This window comes from Cyprinodon tularosa, unplaced genomic scaffold, assembly GCF_016077235.1.
Source record: "Cyprinodon tularosa strain WSP-4 unplaced genomic scaffold, ASM1607723v1 ctg3, whole genome shotgun sequence".
NCBI lineage: Eukaryota > Metazoa > Chordata > Actinopteri > Cyprinodontiformes > Cyprinodontidae > Cyprinodon > Cyprinodon tularosa.
The window spans coordinates 1,661,505-1,678,968 of record NW_024039007.1 but is presented as its reverse complement, the minus strand read 5'-3'; the positions used below and the strand labels follow the sequence as shown (position 1 = coordinate 1,678,968).

Below are 17,464 nucleotides of genomic sequence, written 5' to 3'. Positions count from 1 at the left end.
CTGATAATCTGGATGACTGAGAATTTGCACAGACAACTTTTGAACGATGAAGGTTTTCTCCATATGTTAATGGAATAGAGTAGGCACTTTTCCTCACCAGATGAATTTTAAATTAGTTATGGGTCTGTAATTATTAAATAAACTTGTTTACATACACCTCTATGCATGTCTCTGGTTTACTGGGATTCAAAGCTTTTTTAAATCTGCAGCTTTCACTATGATTTATTTATGCAACAGCAAGGACTGACTTTCTCCTTCAGAATTCCTAAACCAAGCATGTTTAGCAACTTCTGGGTGTAAATAGAACACACCTTAAATGTAGGTGCTATTGGGCCTTACACATGTGAACAGGGAGGGGGAGGGTTTGTGTACTTTGTCCAAAACAGGGCAGTAGAACTCCAGTCCTCATGTTTTTCAATTTTGATATATGTCTTTTGTACAACAGATCTAAGGCAAGTAGTTGTTTTATCTCCTCAGCTTGCACGCAAGTAGATCAGCATAGGGTCTAGCTTATGGCCTAATTATTTGATTTAGTTGCACTGAAGCTGATGCCCATCAAAAAGCTGCACAGCTGAGAACTATGGTTTGAGAACAATTGAATTTAGTATGTAGTAGCAACTGGTCACAACACAAAATTTCAAGGCACTTTAAAGAGTCAATTTATTCAAATCAGACAGTTTACTATCTTGATTACATCAAGTAGATGACTTTGAAGAATAGAGACATCCTGGATGAGCACAGTGATATACTATAGACATAGAATGGGACAAAACTGAATGCTGGTTCCAGATTAAAGGTACTTGATAACTAAGACATATGCCCCCCATTCTACTTTTAGAAATTCTAGAAACTATAACTAAACCTCCAATTTGGGGGCAAATTGATGCTAGGAACAAACTATAATGAAATAAACACTAATCTAAACCTTTCTATCTATAATGTGGGCCTTTAATTGGTTTTCTGCAGGATGAACTGATATTAATAAATCTTTTATTTATCCCCAATCAGCTTTGCTTTTCGTAGTAAAAATCATTCCCACAGCATGATGCAGCCAACAAGGTGGCTGCATCATTCTGGTCTCAAGGTGGTGTTTTCTAGGTGATGTGCTGAGCATTTTCCAATATTTTTTTGCAGATTGTGGAGTTTACTTTGAATAAGCTCCTTTCATTTGGGAAAAAAGTAAGGTATAGTAGAGCAAAACTGCAAAAGCACAAGAACAATCAGGACTGCTCTTGCATATTTAGATAAATACTTCTGTCAGAAGTTCATTTTTCTTTGATGTTTTGGAGATATTATAAAATAAATGATGAGTGTAAAAGGGATGTGCATGCATGTGTATTTATTTTGTAGTATTCATGAAAGAATCAAAACAATTAAAACAAAAGGAACGTTTTCTTTTTTTTAATAGGTGTTTAAAATAGCTGAAGTTTTTTTTTTGTAAGATTTGTGTTTGCATAAGTTGTGTCAGCCCCACCTGTGAAATCAGCTTCCCACCCATGTCTGAGAGTTGAGATATAAACATGTTCTGGAAAATTCGTGTAATGTGATTTCTTCTTTGGTTTACACAAACTTTATATTTGTTCAGTCGGAACATCAGGAAAGGGTGGATCTTCCTCCAAGATAAAAGGAAGAAGCTGCAGGTTCCGTTTTTGCACGTGCAACACTTATCAAATTTTAGACGCTCGCAGAGCTTTTCTGCTGGAATGTTTTACAGCTGTTTAAGAGTCAAGATCAGTTTATTCTTTTTACATTATGCTGCAGTTCATAATGACATTACTGGCAAAAAAAATTATTAAAATGTGTGTGGAATTTTAAGCTTAAGCACTGTTTACATTCTAAACCTAACCATATAAAATTGCCTTCATTTCTGAAATAGGTTTCACATATTTGAATACTTTGATATTGATTCCTGTTTGTTTCCTGAGTTTATGAGACATTTTGCTCTTTGAAACAGCACAGTTTCCATTTTATATCGTTTGCAATTTAAAAGTGGCTTTATTAGAAAAAAAATAGATATATATCTTCTCATGTAAACCTTTAAACAGTTTTCTAAGAAGGAATAATATTACAGAAAAAAGAGCACAGCTGCACAATGTTAAAAAGGCAAAATAAAAATGACAGATCTGGGCACCTACACCATCCTGCCTTTGATCCATTGTCTCCATACTTGCTGTTTTCAGATGACCACCAGCCTGAGCTCATGTTTTCCCTGGAAAGGTGAAGTCACATTTAGAGCGGTCTGCCTTTGATAAGATTTGATATCTCTACCTTGTTCCTGTGTCACTAGTGTTTGCAGCAATACTTTAAACCTGAACCCAAGTGGCTTTAATTTCATTTTTCATGTTGGTTTGTTTTTTGCTCTTTGATATGAAGCTTCAAAGAACAATATTACCAAAATGTTTTATGATAGAGGGCAATTGTGAAAAAAACACTCTATTTTATTATGTGTTTACACCACAAACCCCTGTTGCGTCTCCTACAGATCAACAGCAAAGAAAACTCTAACAAGCTCCTTGAAATGAAAGTCCTGTTTATTATTGTTCTACCTCACACAGTTTGCAAGTTACTCTGCAACACATGTTATACAGGATGCTCTGCATTGTTATATAGATTCATTTTAACATTTGGATACCAAAAAAAAAAAAAAAAAAAAAAATCATCTGCATTTTATTTACTAAACTACATTTTGATGTTAGTTATAATTTAATTCACCTCTTATTTTTTGGATAGATACAATCAAGGCCCTTGAACTAACTGCAAAAGTACTATACTTGAAGTAAGGTCACCCCCTTGTGGAGAAAGTAAAGTTTTAGTTGCACCTTCACCAAAATATTCATGTTTTGAAAAACCAAAATCATAATCATCAAAAAGAATAATAAACAATATTACCTTTATGGTTAACTGGAGTTAGGAATATGTGTCCTAGGCTGTTGTGGCCCCTAACCACAATAGCTTTTAATACAAGCATACTTGATTAACAGTTCAATATGTCATATTAGTACTCTGTCAAAATAAAATATTCCAAAAAAGTGTTGGAAATTTCTAAAACTTATAAAGATGGTATTATTTTAGGAATATTCATCCACACAAGAGATTCAGGTTGTTGTTGTATGTTGAGGGTATAATAATATATGCAGTTCATGGTGTGATATATTACAAATAGTTTATTTTTCCTCCTTTTTTAAATATATATTTACTGTAATATTTTTGTTACAATGTTGACTCATTGAAATAAAGGTTGAAACATTTATTTCTTAATATATTTCCATAAATCTACTAAGTTGTATAAACGGTTAACAACTTATATAATTATTAACTTGTGGGCTTTTTGGCTTTCTAAAGTGGTGTGGAGAGAATTATCGAAATAAATATATAATTATCATAAATTACAGATTTTTTTAAATTGAATACTAATTTAATAATTTAAGATCTAACTACTATTGGCCAAATAAAGTATTTATGAATACTTTATTTTACTTTTTGGTATGCTTATTATATTCTTCTTTTATTCACATATATAGGCTAAATATTCATTGAAGGTGTGTAAGCCTACTTACGGAAAAGGATTTGGGCCACTGGGGAAAAAAAAAAAAAAGTTAACTGATTTTTAAATATCATTTCAGTTTAATATAGGCAACAAGTCAGAATTCTGACTTTAATCTCAGAATTCTGATTTTTTTTCAGAATTCTGACTTTAATCTCAGAATTCAGATTTTTTTTCAGAATTCTGACTTTTTTCTGAGAATTTTGACTGAATTCTGACCGCTAACAAACATGTTAGCATCAAGCTGTAGCCATGTCTGTTTTAGAGACTAGCTCTCTTGTTTTAATGACCTTCTGCTTCTCCAGTAATGAAATAGCATCACTGGGGACCCCTCAGGCACGTAAAAATTTGCCTAATTTCGTCATTTTTTACTAATGTGTTACTGGTGCTCCCAAACAACTCACATCTTTTTCAACGAAGCTGAGTGCTCCCACCTATCTTCCTTCATGGTGCCCATCTACATTAAGATCCAAAATTCTGAGATTAAAGTCAGAATTCTGAGAAAAAAGTCAGAAATCTGAGAAAAATGTTAGAATTCTGAGAAAAAAAGTCAGAATTCTGAGATCAAAGCCAGAATTCTGAGATTAAAATCAGAATTCTGAGAAAAAAGTCAGAATTTTGAGAAGAAAGAATTCTGAGAAGAAAGTCAGAATTCTGATATTAAAGTCAGAATTCTGAGATTTATAGTCAGAATTAAGAGAAAAAAGTCAGAATTCTGAGAGAAAAGTAAAAATTCATAGAAAAATGTCAGAATTCTGAGATTAAAGCCAGAATTTTGAGAAAAAAGGTCAGAATTCTGAGATTAAAATGAGAATTCTGAGAAAAAAAGTCAGAATTCTGAGATTAAAGTCAGAATTCTGATTTTTTTCTCATATTATACTAAAATAAAATGTAAAAATCAGTTAACTTTTTTGCTTTTTCAGAGGCCCTAATCCTCTTCCGTACCTACTCTTTAGTTTTTGGAGTATAATTTCCAACTCCCATTTCCGGATTATGGAACTAGTGTAAAACACTCAACATTGAAAACAGATAAATCACTATGTCTTCATGAATTATATTGAAAAATAATTAGTAGAATATGTCAAACATTTCACAAAATTTTAATTTCTTGAGTTTTTTTTATTTTTAGCGTCTTAATCCTTTTTTTCTTACGTTTTTCAAAGATAGTAGAAATTCCGAGTGTACTTGAACGCCATATCCCACTCAGCAGTTTAGCGCGCTCTGACCGCGTGATGTTTGACAAACCGTTAGCATAGTTTAGGAATAATTTGTCTCTTCTGCACACGCGCCGTGTTGACATTTCTGATCAAATAATCAGCCTGGGGCGGTTTCAAAATGGTTCCAGAAGACGTCCAGTTCATGGCTCTTCTGAAAGGAAAACGCATCAAACTGATTCTGAAAAATGCCTCATACTTTGGCATTGTTCAGGGAATCAATTCAAACAAGACATTGGTTTTGGCTGACGGTGAGCGAATACTGCAGTGTCACAAATCCACATTTCCTCTGTTAATTACCCCGTTAGCTCACTTTCATGGTATTTTTCCAGTTAGTGACAGCAGTGGATGCAGATATTCAGGAACTATGCTTTTCTTTGGACGCGAGGTTCTGAATGGTGAGCGCCTTCATAAAAACTAGTCAGAAAGTAGAGAAAGTGTCATTTTGCCATCAGTAACCTTTGTTTTCTTTTATTAAATCCAAGTTGAATTGGAAAGCAAAGAAAAGGACGACAGGTAAGTAAGCGAATATCACACAGCTCAATAAATTAATGTACAAATTAAAAGAGATTTATAGTAATTTAGTTCAGAAAGTGAAACTCCGGAATACATTTAGAACTCTGATTTTCCCTTAGATCATAGGTCTTCAACAGGGGGTCCACGGAGGTACTGCATCATTTGTTTTTGTTTTTTTAATAGTACCCCCTGCAATTTTTTTCCACTAATTGAATTGTCTTTAAATCCACATTGACATGAATTCAACACACTGTAGTAAGCCGATAAATGGAGACAGAAGATGTCTTGTCTTCAATGCATCACAGGAGCTCTTTCAAGCTGGGCACAGTTTCATTCACAACACCTGTCCCATCAACCAGGAATCAGAATCAGAAATACTTGTTGCATTGCTCCACATGTAATAGAGTGAATATAGGACCAGTTTGACATATAACACAATTTCATACAATATATATAATTAGGGGGTCCCCGCTCCATCTCGCCATCAGTTTAGGATTCTTGGCCTGGAAAACTTTGAAGACCCCTGTCTTAGATTGTTGTGTCTCATGGATAATAATAATAATAAACTGAAATTAAATGTTAATTAGAGCAATAAAACTATTCCAAAAATGTATTTTTATGACCTTAACAAAAATGGTTAACCAGAAAGTGTCAAAAAGTCAACAGCATCTGTCATTAGGAGATTAGGGCACAGGGGACTAAAAAAAGTGGGTTGTTTAAAACAGCTGTTACCCCAAATAATAATACAGTGTTTCAGACTGGTGATCCCTAAAAAATAAATGTATTTTTCTCTAAATACATTTGTAAATCACCCTGAGGTAATTAGATTAATTTAGATGCATGTGGTTTTAAAAATATATTTATTTGTATAATTATTAATGTATATTTGATTGGATTTTTGGTTAATTTTTTGTTTTATAGTTTAATGATATATTTGACATTTGGATCATGTATTGGATAAATTAGTATATGTTACATTCATTTAATTCATTAGTATTTTGGCCCTCCACATGCCTCATGGATCCTATCATGATGATTTTTAAAACCATCTCAACCCCATTTTGGGGGGTCCTACCTCTCACTTTGGGAACCCCTGGGTTGGAGTTCTGCATCCAAGCTGATTTTGTGGTGAAGTGACTGAGTAGTGCAAAGAAATGTTGCCAAGCAACAGGGATAGCCACAACCTTGAGCAGATTTTGAAGCAAAGGCGTATCAAAAGGTCTTTGCAGGTTCAGAGTAACAGCAGAGCCCTGTGCATAACCACTGCAAAGGGATCTTTGCAAAACAGAAGCTAGAACTATTTTTAAAGCCTTGGTTATGTGGTTTTACTCCTGAATCCCTGACATCAGAACTGTCTTACCAGTGCTGTAATGTCGAGGACAATCGTTCTGGAAATTTACTCTTCAATTCTGATTGAAGAGTAGAGAGGCATAGAATATTACATGAGGTGATGGGTGAAATTTCCCCGGTCTGTGATAATTTGATGAGCAAAGTCATGGACTGGCCTTGGTCCACTCTGTGTTCTGATGCCATCCTTACCAGGATATTAAAGGACACTTCATTTCTCTCTCTGCTGGAAATTCAGGTCTCATTTTTCCTGCAGAAAAAAGCAGGGCTTTTTTTTTTACACCTCAGCAGGCTGATCACATTCGTTCCATGACTTTCAATTACCAACTATGTAAAATAACCTTTTGAATATATACCATAGAATAAACTTTTCAATGGTATTCTAATTTATAGAGATTTGCCCAAAATTACAAAACAATAGGTCTCTCAAATAGAATTTTATTGGTAATATAAATATATAAATGTTTTCAAGACCAATTATCCATGGCGCACCTGAAGAGCAGCTTGATTTGGAGAGGTTCCAGTCATACAGGAAGATGATGTCGTTAGGTGAGTTTAATTCATTGTTATCTTTATTCATTTATGCTGATTAAACTCCCTTATGAAGGATTCTCTCCTTCCAGATGACCATGAAGAGGAGTCCATTAACTTTGAGCTCATTGATAAGATCCATGTCAAGTTTGGACCTGCTGTAAGTTACTTTTTTTAATATTTAAAACATTAAACGGGGGTAACATTATGACCGCTGGAAGGTGAAGCCAGTATAAGACTGTTTATTAGTCTTATATTGGCTTCAGTATAAGATTGGGTGGAGGATGGCTAGGGAATGATGCCTCCTCAACACTGTGGCTTTTTGGTGTGCACCCAGTCTGCATTGGACAGTAGATCTACTAAAAAGGAACCGTGATTACTCGTGATTTTTTATTTTTTCCCCCTGTACATGTTATGGGCAAATGGTGGATTATTTTGGTCAGTCAATTAAAAAAGGTAAAATTACTGAAAAGATTGATGCCCACATATTGATCAATCTTATTTTCATTTAAATAAGCTGAATGGCTAATTCATAGATAGATTGCATATAAAGATATGCTATATCTATTGTTAGGTGTGTGTCTTCTGGTTACCTAGGGAACGCAGGTCATCTGGACATAGTGTGATTTTATGAGCTCATTTACACTACCCTTGAAAAACCGATCCATGCCGAGACCGGTCCAAGCTCGGATCAGTTAACCAGGCTGACGACCGTTTACACATCACGCTATCTCGGTTCCTCGCCTCCTCGCCTCCTACTGACGATCTGCGGTATTACTACCAGTATTGAAGGAGGAAATCAGGCAATTGGTGGCGGTAATGCACCAAAAGTTGTTTGCCAACCGCCATAAAACACAAGAAGAAGAAGACAAAGAAGGAGGCAAGGCAAGGCTAATTTATTTGTATAGCACAATTCAGTACAAAGACAATGCAAAGTGCTTTACATGATTAAAATACAGGAAGATAAAACAGAATCAAAGCAAGTAGGAAAAAATAAATAAAATAAAATAAAAAATGCAGAAACAAAAAAGAATATTAAAAACAGTTGGACTAAAGAAAATATGTTTTAGTTGAACTGTTTAACTAGAACAGTCGAAGGCAATCCTAAACAAATATGTTTTTAGTCTTGATTTAAAGGAACACAGGCTTTCTGCACTTTTACAGTTTTCTGGAAGTTTGTTCCAGATAAGTGGAGCATAGGAACTAAATGCTGCTTCTCCATGTTTAGTTCTGGTTCTAGGTATGCAGAGCAGGCTGGAGCCAGAAGACCTGAGTAGTCTGGAGGGTTGATACACTGATGGCAAGTCTGTGATGTATTTAGGTGCTAAGCCATTCAGAGATTTATAGACTAACATAAGTATTTTAAAGTCTATCCTCTGAGATACAGGGAGCCAGTGTAAGGACTTTAGAACTGGGGTGGTGTGCTCTACTTTCTTAGTCTTAGTGAGGACACAGGCAGCAGCGTTCTGGATCAGCTGCAGCTGTCTGATCCACTCTTTAGGCAGACCTGTGAAAACACCGTTGCAGTAATCGATTCGACTAAAAAGAAACGCATGGATTAGTTTTTCCAGATCATGCTGAGGCATTAGTCCTTTAATCCTGGAAATGTTCTTCAGGTGATAGAAAGCCGACCTTGTAATTGCCTTTAAATGCTTTTGGAGGTTCAAGTCAGAATCCAGTACCACACATAGATTTCGGGCCTGATCGGTGGTTACTGGCTCAAGCGACTGAAGCTGTATGCTAACTTTAGATCTCTCCTCTATTGGTCCAAAGATTATTACTTCAGTTTTGTTTTTAGGAGGGAATCAAGTAAATCAAAATGTTGTGTGGAGAAGATTTTGATTGTTGTTTATAGTTGTTGTTGTTCTTCTATTTTGTGTTGGTTGGCAAGCAACTTCCGGAGGGGCATTACCACCAACTACTGGAATGGAGTGTGAATCGGGATGTGCAGCCAGACGGAGAAGACGCGTTCTGCTCACGCGCTCTTGTTATCAGAGAACCGAGCCAGGGAAAAACCGAGCCAAGCCCACCTCTGGAACTGGTCTGCAGTTAGCTCGGTTCGGTTGTGTCTAGCTCGGTTCAGTTCAGTTTGCTTTCTATTTACACACGATAAGTTATCTCAGTTACTGAGCTCAGACCGGTCTCGGCACGGTTTTTCAAGGGTAGTGTAAATGGGGTATATGTTTCCCTGGTTCAGTAGAGCTGATTTCCACTGATGGCTAATTGAACAGCTATTGCTGAACTACAATCCTCTTAAAGGCCTTCATTTTCTACTCACCCCCATGCTGAACAACACTCTGGAGTACTTTTTTGATATCTCAAATGCATCTGGAGATCTAGGTGGCTTCTTGCTGTCTGCTGACATTCAAATAATGGAGGTGCCCAGCGCCCGAGACAGAAAGGTCCATAAAAGTTCACAAAAAACGTGTCAATATTCCTCCATACTGTTCGTCCAATGTACTCCAAGTGTCCTGAGTGGGTAGCGTCCATAATTTACTCAAAACAAAGTCATTTAGAATGTTTTTAGAGCATAAACAGTAGTGTATAGGATTTCCTAAAAGCGCGTTCACGAGTCTACGGAAACCGCGGCAGACCAAACCAGACGAAAGTGCGCATTCAGCATCTGCTCTGGCGATAATGCAAGCGTAGAAGAAGAAATGTGCTGTTTACCTGTGCAAAGAAAGAAACAACGAAAGAAAAATGTCTGAGGACTTCAGTGTTGAGGAAGAGCATGAGTTCTTTGCCGAGCTGAATGCGCACTTTCATCTGGTTTGGTCTGCCGCGATTTCCGTAGACTCGTGAACGCGCTTTTAGGAAATCCTATACACTACTGTTTATGCTCTAAAAACATTCTAAATGACTTCGTTTCGAGTAAATTATGGACACTACCCACTCAGGACACTTGGAATACATTGGACGAGCAGTATGGAGGAATATTGACACGTTTTTTGTGGACTTTTATGGACCTTTCTGCCACGGGCGCCATAGATCTCCATTATTTGAATGTCAGCAGACAGCAAGAAGCCTCCCAGATCTCCAGATGCATTTGAGATATCAAAAAAGTACTCCAGAGTGTTGTTCAGCATGGGGGTGAGTAGAAAATGAAGGCTAATCATGTTTTGGGTGTACTATTCCTTTAACGAAGTGTGTTAATGGAAGGGAAGATCTAAAACCAGCAGTTAACCAGCCCCAGAGGGCCGATTTTGGACACCCCTTCTTTAGATTATTCTTTGCTTGGAGATCTAGTGTCAACAAGCTCTCCTTGTTGATTCTGTTAAAGTATGTCAAATTTTAGCCAAACACCTCAATAAACATTGCAACTTTGGAAAATCCAAATTTAGTCTTCAGAGATTTATGGGGTCTATGCCTTTATAAGTGGTATTGTAGTTATGGTAGCAAAGAGTAGAGTAAAGCACTATATGGCAGGTTGTAATGTTATCCATACTTGTTTTAAATCAGTGTTTTTCTCATATGTATATTTTTTTTCTGTGGAAAAAAAAACTAAACCTCAGTCTCTTTCCTGTAGGTGATGCACATCAATAAGGAGCAGGTGATTGGTGTGGGAGGTGAAGGAGTTGAGATCTTTAAAAATGGAAGGTTGCGTTGGTTGCAGGTGAAAAAATCTGAACTCTTCTGCTTTTTTAATCAATTCCTTCTGGCTTTCTGAGTTTTGTCACACCACAAATACTTTCAATGCCATCCGTCTAGATTGCCACCTCTAAGAAGGTTTATTTGTTTGACATCCTGCTGCTTGGAGCCCAGGCCTTTAAAAATGGCCTCTCCATGATCCTTGAAAGTAAGCAGATACTGAAGGTGAGAGTTATGCACATTAGACAAAGAGTAAACTCAGAGATAAATGTTATTTAGACATCTTTGCTCCTTTTGCATCTTTCGCAGGTCATTCATGATTGTAGAGCCATTGCTGCGTGTCTTATCGCTCAGTTCGGGGTCCAACTAACCAATGTGTTTGACACACAGGTACGTGCAAATGTGCATCTTACTACAGCTTACTATTTTTGGGACGGGAAAAATGTAATTTAGTTCTTTTATACAAAATAAAATCGAGGGTGACCCGGATGTATATCCGGTTGCACATGCGCAAATGAGCTGATGCTGATGGTATGGATCGGGTAGGGACACTTAGTGTCCACAAAATCCATCTTGAGTATAAAATTTTAATTGTTTGCTAGGTCAGACCCATTTATCATGGATGGGCTAGACGTCACATCCCAGAACAGCGCGGGAACTTCCCAACCGAAGTAGATTACGGTGTTTGATTTAATGATGTGACATGTGTATTTTCTTATTTAACTGGCTGTTAAATTATCACACCGTTTCCCAGCTGTGAAAGAAACACCTCTTTCCATGGCTGTATTCCCACATTTTCTATTTAGTTATTAATTTATTTTATTAGATTACATTAAAAAAGGTCACTTCGCATCTGATTGCAACTGTGATAATAGCGTATAATGCATGTAGGCTCTTACCACAACCATCACTTTATGTAAACCCTCTCTGTAAGTATAGTTAGTGTATGTTGTTATGATATTTTATCCCACTTTTTCACACAATATGCAATCCTCTTCTCGGCGATTCCGTGGTAAAGTTGAAAGATAGACTATAACAGATCATAGGAAAAAAATCACACTTCAATCAAATAAATGATATTCTACTAATTTAATAATCCAACATTTTTAATTGACGTTGTGAGCGCATTGGAGCAAACGGGAGCGGACCGAAATACTTGCTCCGGCCTTTGAATTGAAAACTGCTCTGTGCTCCACCACATTTTTTCCGCTCCATTCCATCGCTCGCTCGCTCCACGCTCCGCTCTGCTCCATGCTCTTGTACAGGGGTCTCTGAAAGGGTCGTGTGGCTGCAGGTTTTACTTTCCAACCAAGCAATAGCACACCCGACTTCATTCATCTCATCGGGTCCTCATGTTCAGATTGGACTCAGTTGATGACATGAATGGAGTCTGGTGTGCTATTGCTTGGTTGGAAAGAAAACCTGCAGCCACACGGCCCTTTCTGGAACCAGTTTGAGACTCCTGCATAGGTATTGATTAGAACACAAAGCCCATCTAAGACAAGACCTCAGGGGAAATTACTGAATTATATGCAATAAGAATATAAAACTCTTAAATTGCATTTGGGCTAGGTCTACTTTGTTAGCTTTGTCGTCCTTGTATACATCTTTTTTTTCTTTTTCTTTGCTTTAATATATTTAAAGGTGGCGGATGTCATGTATTTCTACTCGAAGACTGGAGGTTTTCTTCCTGACAGAGTCAGCACGCTCCCAGAGGTACTCAGTCACTATCTGAACATGCCCTCCTCCAAGCTCTCATCTCTCCATGTGAGGTTACAGCTATCCAAGGTATATCCCTTGTTTTCCTTAAATTTATGTGTTTCCACGAAGAGTGGCCCAGTCCCGTACTATGACTTTATGAATTTCTACACCAGCAGCTCTGGTTTCATATAAAGGCTTTGCAGTTAATTATCTTACCCTGTTAGCCTATCGTATTATATGTCCGTGTTTTATATTTTTCTCTCTTTTTTTAATAAACAAAGTTCTTAATGTATGTTTACTATATAAATATCGATATATTTCACATATTTCGTGCATCGGCACAACAACTAAACAAGGGAGGAATGTAGACATATGTCAATGGGAGAAGCAACAAAACTAAGCATTTAAGCATCAATGAGCTGAGCTGCAAAAAAAAAAAAAGAACAAAAAGAAGTGTAAAAATAAGTGAGGAAAAAATTTGTATATATTAGATGCCAAGAGGAATTGGAATCTTGGTGTTCACTAACATGGGAGCTAAAGCTGTGAAAGCATTCATGTTTTGCCACCAAGTTGATGGCAGATACAAAGAAAGCAGATACAAGGAATACTAATGCTATTCTTTGGCAGCACAACCTGGCAAAAAAGTCTAAAACACTGTTGCAGTTGATCACGCACAGTGCAAAAACTCTTCTTCAGGTTTATAAAGGACTAAGTATACACTATAAGTTTAGCACTTGGCATGTGTTGTTTTGTTTGAAAATGAATAAATGCTTAACCTGTTTTTTTGTTTTGTTTTGTTTATAGTCATAGTACAGGGCTAAGTCTTTTGGAAGGCTATCCCTATTATCTGTTGGACCCAGGTTTTGCTTCCAAAAATAAGCCTAAGACTTGAGAAATTACGGTTTCATCTATCACTTCAAAGTGGATACCAGATTGAGATGTTAGGGTGTTTTATTTATTTCATTGCCTCTGATCGAACAGAAGAGTTCTAGAAACATCATCCAAGAAGCTCCAAGGCTACGTTCACACAGCAGCCTTAAGTGACCCAAATCAGATTTAAATTTTTATTTTTTCTGCCCATATGTATCTGATCTTTTCATGGCAGTCTGAACAACTCGGATCTGATTTTTTTCAATGTGACCCAGGCCGCTTGGCTATGTGGCCCTGAATCTGATACAAATCTGGTCTTAGAGATTAGTATTTATGTTTAACCATATCAAAAAGATCCGCTCCAGCACTACCATCCATGTTTACTTCCATACACACAGAGCATGCTGACGTCACTACATCCTCTACTGCACATGCGGGACACTTGCGTTGTATGAATGCATTTCACAAATGAGATCACATACAAGTCGCAGATATTTGGAAATGTGAACGGCGACGCAAAAAATTGGGATTTCACAAAAAAAATCTGAATTGAGCATTAAGGCCTCCAGTGTGAATGTAGCCTAATGCTTTGTTTGCTTAATGTAATTTTCTAGGAAGAAACTGAGATGTGGTACAAGCGGCCTTGCCCCCTGCCCCTGCTGAAGGTGATGGCGTTATCTGTGGTCCATCTGAAGCGGCTCAGACTGATGCTGCTAGACAGGCTGATGACCGACTACATGGTCCTGGTGGACTCCTATCTCAGCAGTAGCCTCGGTGAACCCGATGGACTGGAATATGTCATTATGGTTAGTCATTCAGGAATGATCTCTGAAATGTGTGCATTGTGGAAAGACAGTTTTCTTTTTATGACTTGTTGAAACTTAAAGGTATAGTGGAGGATGTTCTTTTTCCAGTAGGATCGTCAAAATAAGTGCTCCTCCTAATTATCAATCCTTCTGGTGATATGTTTATGTAAGACCGCTCTACGTGCTCGTTCCCATTTTCACTTACCGGTGGTGAGTTTGACATAGTGGAAAAAATGCAAATTCTTTTGAAAAGTAAGCTTGTATGAGCGACGCAAACAGCAACAGCAAAAGGTGCGAGGAGAAATGGGCTCATTCTCGCTTTCGTAAACATTTAACAGACATTTCCTCTTGGGAGCGGGTACAGGATTGTGGGCGGGCCTTTACAAAAATTTGGGAAAATCCTCCACTATACCTTTAACCTTTCGAAACACAAAGTTTGAATTCACAGCTAACTTAAATTAGTTAAATATAGCTTCTAGTTGCCTTTGGGGGAAACGGAAATAAGCCAAATGAAACAAATTGAATCATTTTGCAGCAGTGAGGTGTTTTTAGAGGATTCAAGATGATCTCAGAATGCTAGAGTGTTGTGATGCCATGCAGATGAGTGTCTAGAAACATCTGTCTGATTGTATCTGCATCCGAACCGGTTCTTCAGTTAGTAAACCAAAATTATTGGTAAAAAATTAAACAATGGTCTTTCTCCAGTAGGTCCAAAATATGGTCATTGCACGCAGCTACTGCTCACACTGTACGACTAAACGCAGGGTTTAGTCACACAGTTGGAATTCACAGCTCACGATTTATGTTCGGCCCGACGCTCTCATGCGATCTACCTGCTCACACTGTACGGCTAAAAAAAAGCTAAAAAATATGAAGCTTACTAAAGTGAAACGTGCTGCCTTTGCAGCGCCTTGTGCGTCGACATATTTGGAAAAAAGACATGGCTGAGCAAACATGGCTACTACGGTCTGTCAATTTTACAGACGGAACTGCAGTTCACTCATTGCATCCCTGCCATGCTGCTGTGTTTACAGAAGAATCCTTGTTTGCGTATGCGCACTGAGCGATTTGCCCACGACGGTCGGGAGAAAATCAAACATGTTAGATTTTCTCCCGACCTCACGATTCCGGATTGGGAGGTGTTCGTGAGAGGCTGATCGCCCCTCGTAACCCCCAGTACACTACACAACTTACGACGCAAGATCAAGCTGAAAGTTGGCCCGATCGAAAGATTCTCGCACGAGTGGAAAATCGCCCCGAAAATCGCACAGTGTTCCCGGCTTAAGGTAGAGTGTGGAACTGAGACACAGACGGGCTTTATCTGCTTGTACAAAAAAAACAATCTTTACTCATATTTTGCTTAGCCTCAATCTGGTGAAGCCTATAGTTCATTTTAGGCTTGTTTCAGTTCAGTATATCTTTAATAATAAAGGCCTTTATCATATTAATTAATGCAGTACATTGGCATATGTAGATAAAATTCCAATTTGATATATTTTAATTTGATACAAAAAAATTTTAATGCAGTTCATTTCAGTTAATAAAGCTATTAGTTAAACATTATCAGAAGCCTATATTGATAAATTTGGCTTTATTTAAAAAAAGTTTTGTTGTAGAAACGATGATTAAAAAAAATTGCACATAATCGATGCAACATCAAAGAAACCTGAAGACGGATTACAAATCTTGTTACATAAAAATATTTTCAAAATATATTCAAAACTTAATATGACAAAAATGTTATAAAAACATTATGATAGCTTCACTAATCTGTATATATTTTTGTAGTAGATTTTTTTTTTCTTTTTTAAATCCATTGAGATGGTGATATGCTTATTTTTCCTGTTTGCGTTTTGTAGAATAATGTGTTGGAGTTGCCTAAGGAGCTCAGGCAGCTGGATGAAATGCGCAGTGAGCGGCAGGAGCGGGCTCGGAAACGCTACCCTGTCACAGAGCAAGGTCTGTTGGATCGCTTCAACCCGTATCCCGATTCGGAAACCACACCAGCAGCAGATGGGCACAGCAACACACAGTCTCACTCCCTGGAGGTTGATGCTACACCATGTCTGTCATCAAAAATGGATCCTCCTGATCCCCTGCAGGATCCAAGTGTCTCCAGAGACCATTTTCCAGATGCCTCCTCTGAGCCTCAGAAAGAAATACCTACAAATACTCATCTTCCTGCAACTTTAAACGAAGAAGTAAAGTGTATGATGGGGAGAGGATGGCAGATTGTGAAAGAGCAGTCATCTACCCCATTCCTCCCATCCTTTGGGAGAGGTTTTCCCCTACAGAAGTCACACCCTCAGATTCCTGGAGAGGGCGCTGGAGGCATAAAAGCTCCAATCTGGCAGGAGAAGAATCTCTGCATGATGGCTCTGCAGTCACCAACAAAGTAAAGCTCCAGCCTGGCTGTGGAGATGGAGAACTACCCAGAAATTCTAGTGGTGTAGGAGAACCTCCTACTCACTAATTCAACCATTCACAAATTTAAATATATATCCATATCCAATATATCCATCTCTGGTCTTAAAGTGCCAGCCTTTAAGACCAGAGATGGATATATTGGTTGTTTCCTTGTCTATAACTGTTCTGACCAGTAGATGGCAGTAAAAGTCCTTTTATAAAATTCTCCTCAGTTTTTGTAAAAGATCATTTTAATAAATATCATATGAGCTTTATGGCTGCTGGAAAGACAAACTGTTCCTTCCTGTTCTCTTTAATTTTGTTTTCTAATTTCTTTCCATCTTAATTGGGGTTCTGGAAATGTCTAAAAGCGATACCAGAAAGTATTAGCTTGCAACAGTTTCTTGTTTTATAGATTTTCTTCTGATTTATTTTTTTTAAAGTGGCAAAAAAAAAAAAAAAAAGTTATGACTGTTGATATAAAGTGAAACCACCAGCGATGGTTATTAAGGGGCCATATGTGTACAGTATGTTACCGCCTGCCTGCTTCTGTTGATTGTTAGAGGTAATAATGTGCATTGATGCATGTGTTAACTAAGCTAAACAATTGTTTTTACTTTTAATATAAATAAACTGACCCAGTGACTCTCAACAGCCTCACTCTTTGTAGATACTTGCGTCATTAATCACAGGTGGCAAGCACCTGCTGCGTCGTACAAAAGCTGATCGTATCCAATTAATTTGATGCTTTCAGATACCATGCAGATTTCACAGAGGCATTACATAGCCAATTTTCCCGGGTCATCAGAGATATTGCTGCAGATCAAGGCATGATCACGACAGGAGGGCATTGCTGCGTCGTGCAGTGTGAATGGCGCTCTGTTGTATAATCACATCTTGCTGTGTGCAGAGGCTTGGGCCCTTTCCAGGGCTTTCAAATT

The 17,464-nt window shown here is 37.6% G+C and overlaps 1 protein-coding gene across 3 annotated transcripts; it reads left to right on the top strand.

Moving 5' to 3' along the window:
• The first annotated feature begins 4,736 nt into the window (after positions 1-4,736).
• Positions 4,737-17,173, top strand: exd1 (exonuclease 3'-5' domain containing 1). 3 transcript variants are annotated; one of them, XR_005281330.1, is made up of 12 exons: positions 4,880-5,009; positions 5,091-5,156; positions 5,244-5,274; positions 7,094-7,170; positions 7,245-7,312; positions 10,679-10,765; positions 10,861-10,965; positions 11,050-11,130; positions 12,385-12,528; positions 13,926-14,117; positions 15,977-16,613; positions 16,680-17,173. XR_005281330.1 is itself a non-coding variant. In XM_038291506.1 (11 exons), the coding sequence occupies exons 1-11, from the start codon at positions 4,880-4,882 to the stop codon at positions 16,514-16,516; spliced, it is 1,521 nt and encodes a 506-aa protein (XP_038147434.1). In that variant the 5' UTR covers positions 4,737-4,879; the 3' UTR covers positions 16,517-17,173. The 3 variants fall into 3 exon arrangements, 2 of the variants coding, with proteins under 2 accessions (XP_038147434.1, XP_038147435.1); XM_038291506.1 differs by having other exon boundaries at positions 4,737-5,009; positions 15,977-17,173; XM_038291507.1 differs by lacking the exons at positions 10,861-10,965; positions 11,050-11,130 and having other exon boundaries at positions 4,737-5,009; positions 10,679-10,702; positions 15,977-17,173.
• The last annotated feature ends 291 nt before the right edge of the window (positions 17,174-17,464 follow it).

Excerpts from the sequence above, each read along its gene's own strand:
- exd1 (XM_038291506.1), top strand. The coding sequence starts at position 4,880 with ATGGTTCCAGAAGACGTCCAGTTCATGGCTCTTCTGAAAGGAAAACGC. Across the intron at positions 10,766-10,860 it reads GAAGGTTGCGTTGGTTGCAG|ATTGCCACCTCTAAGAAGGT; the intron begins GTGAAAAAATCT and ends CCATCCGTCTAG. Across the intron at positions 10,966-11,049 it reads AAAGTAAGCAGATACTGAAG|GTCATTCATGATTGTAGAGC; the intron begins GTGAGAGTTATG and ends CATCTTTCGCAG.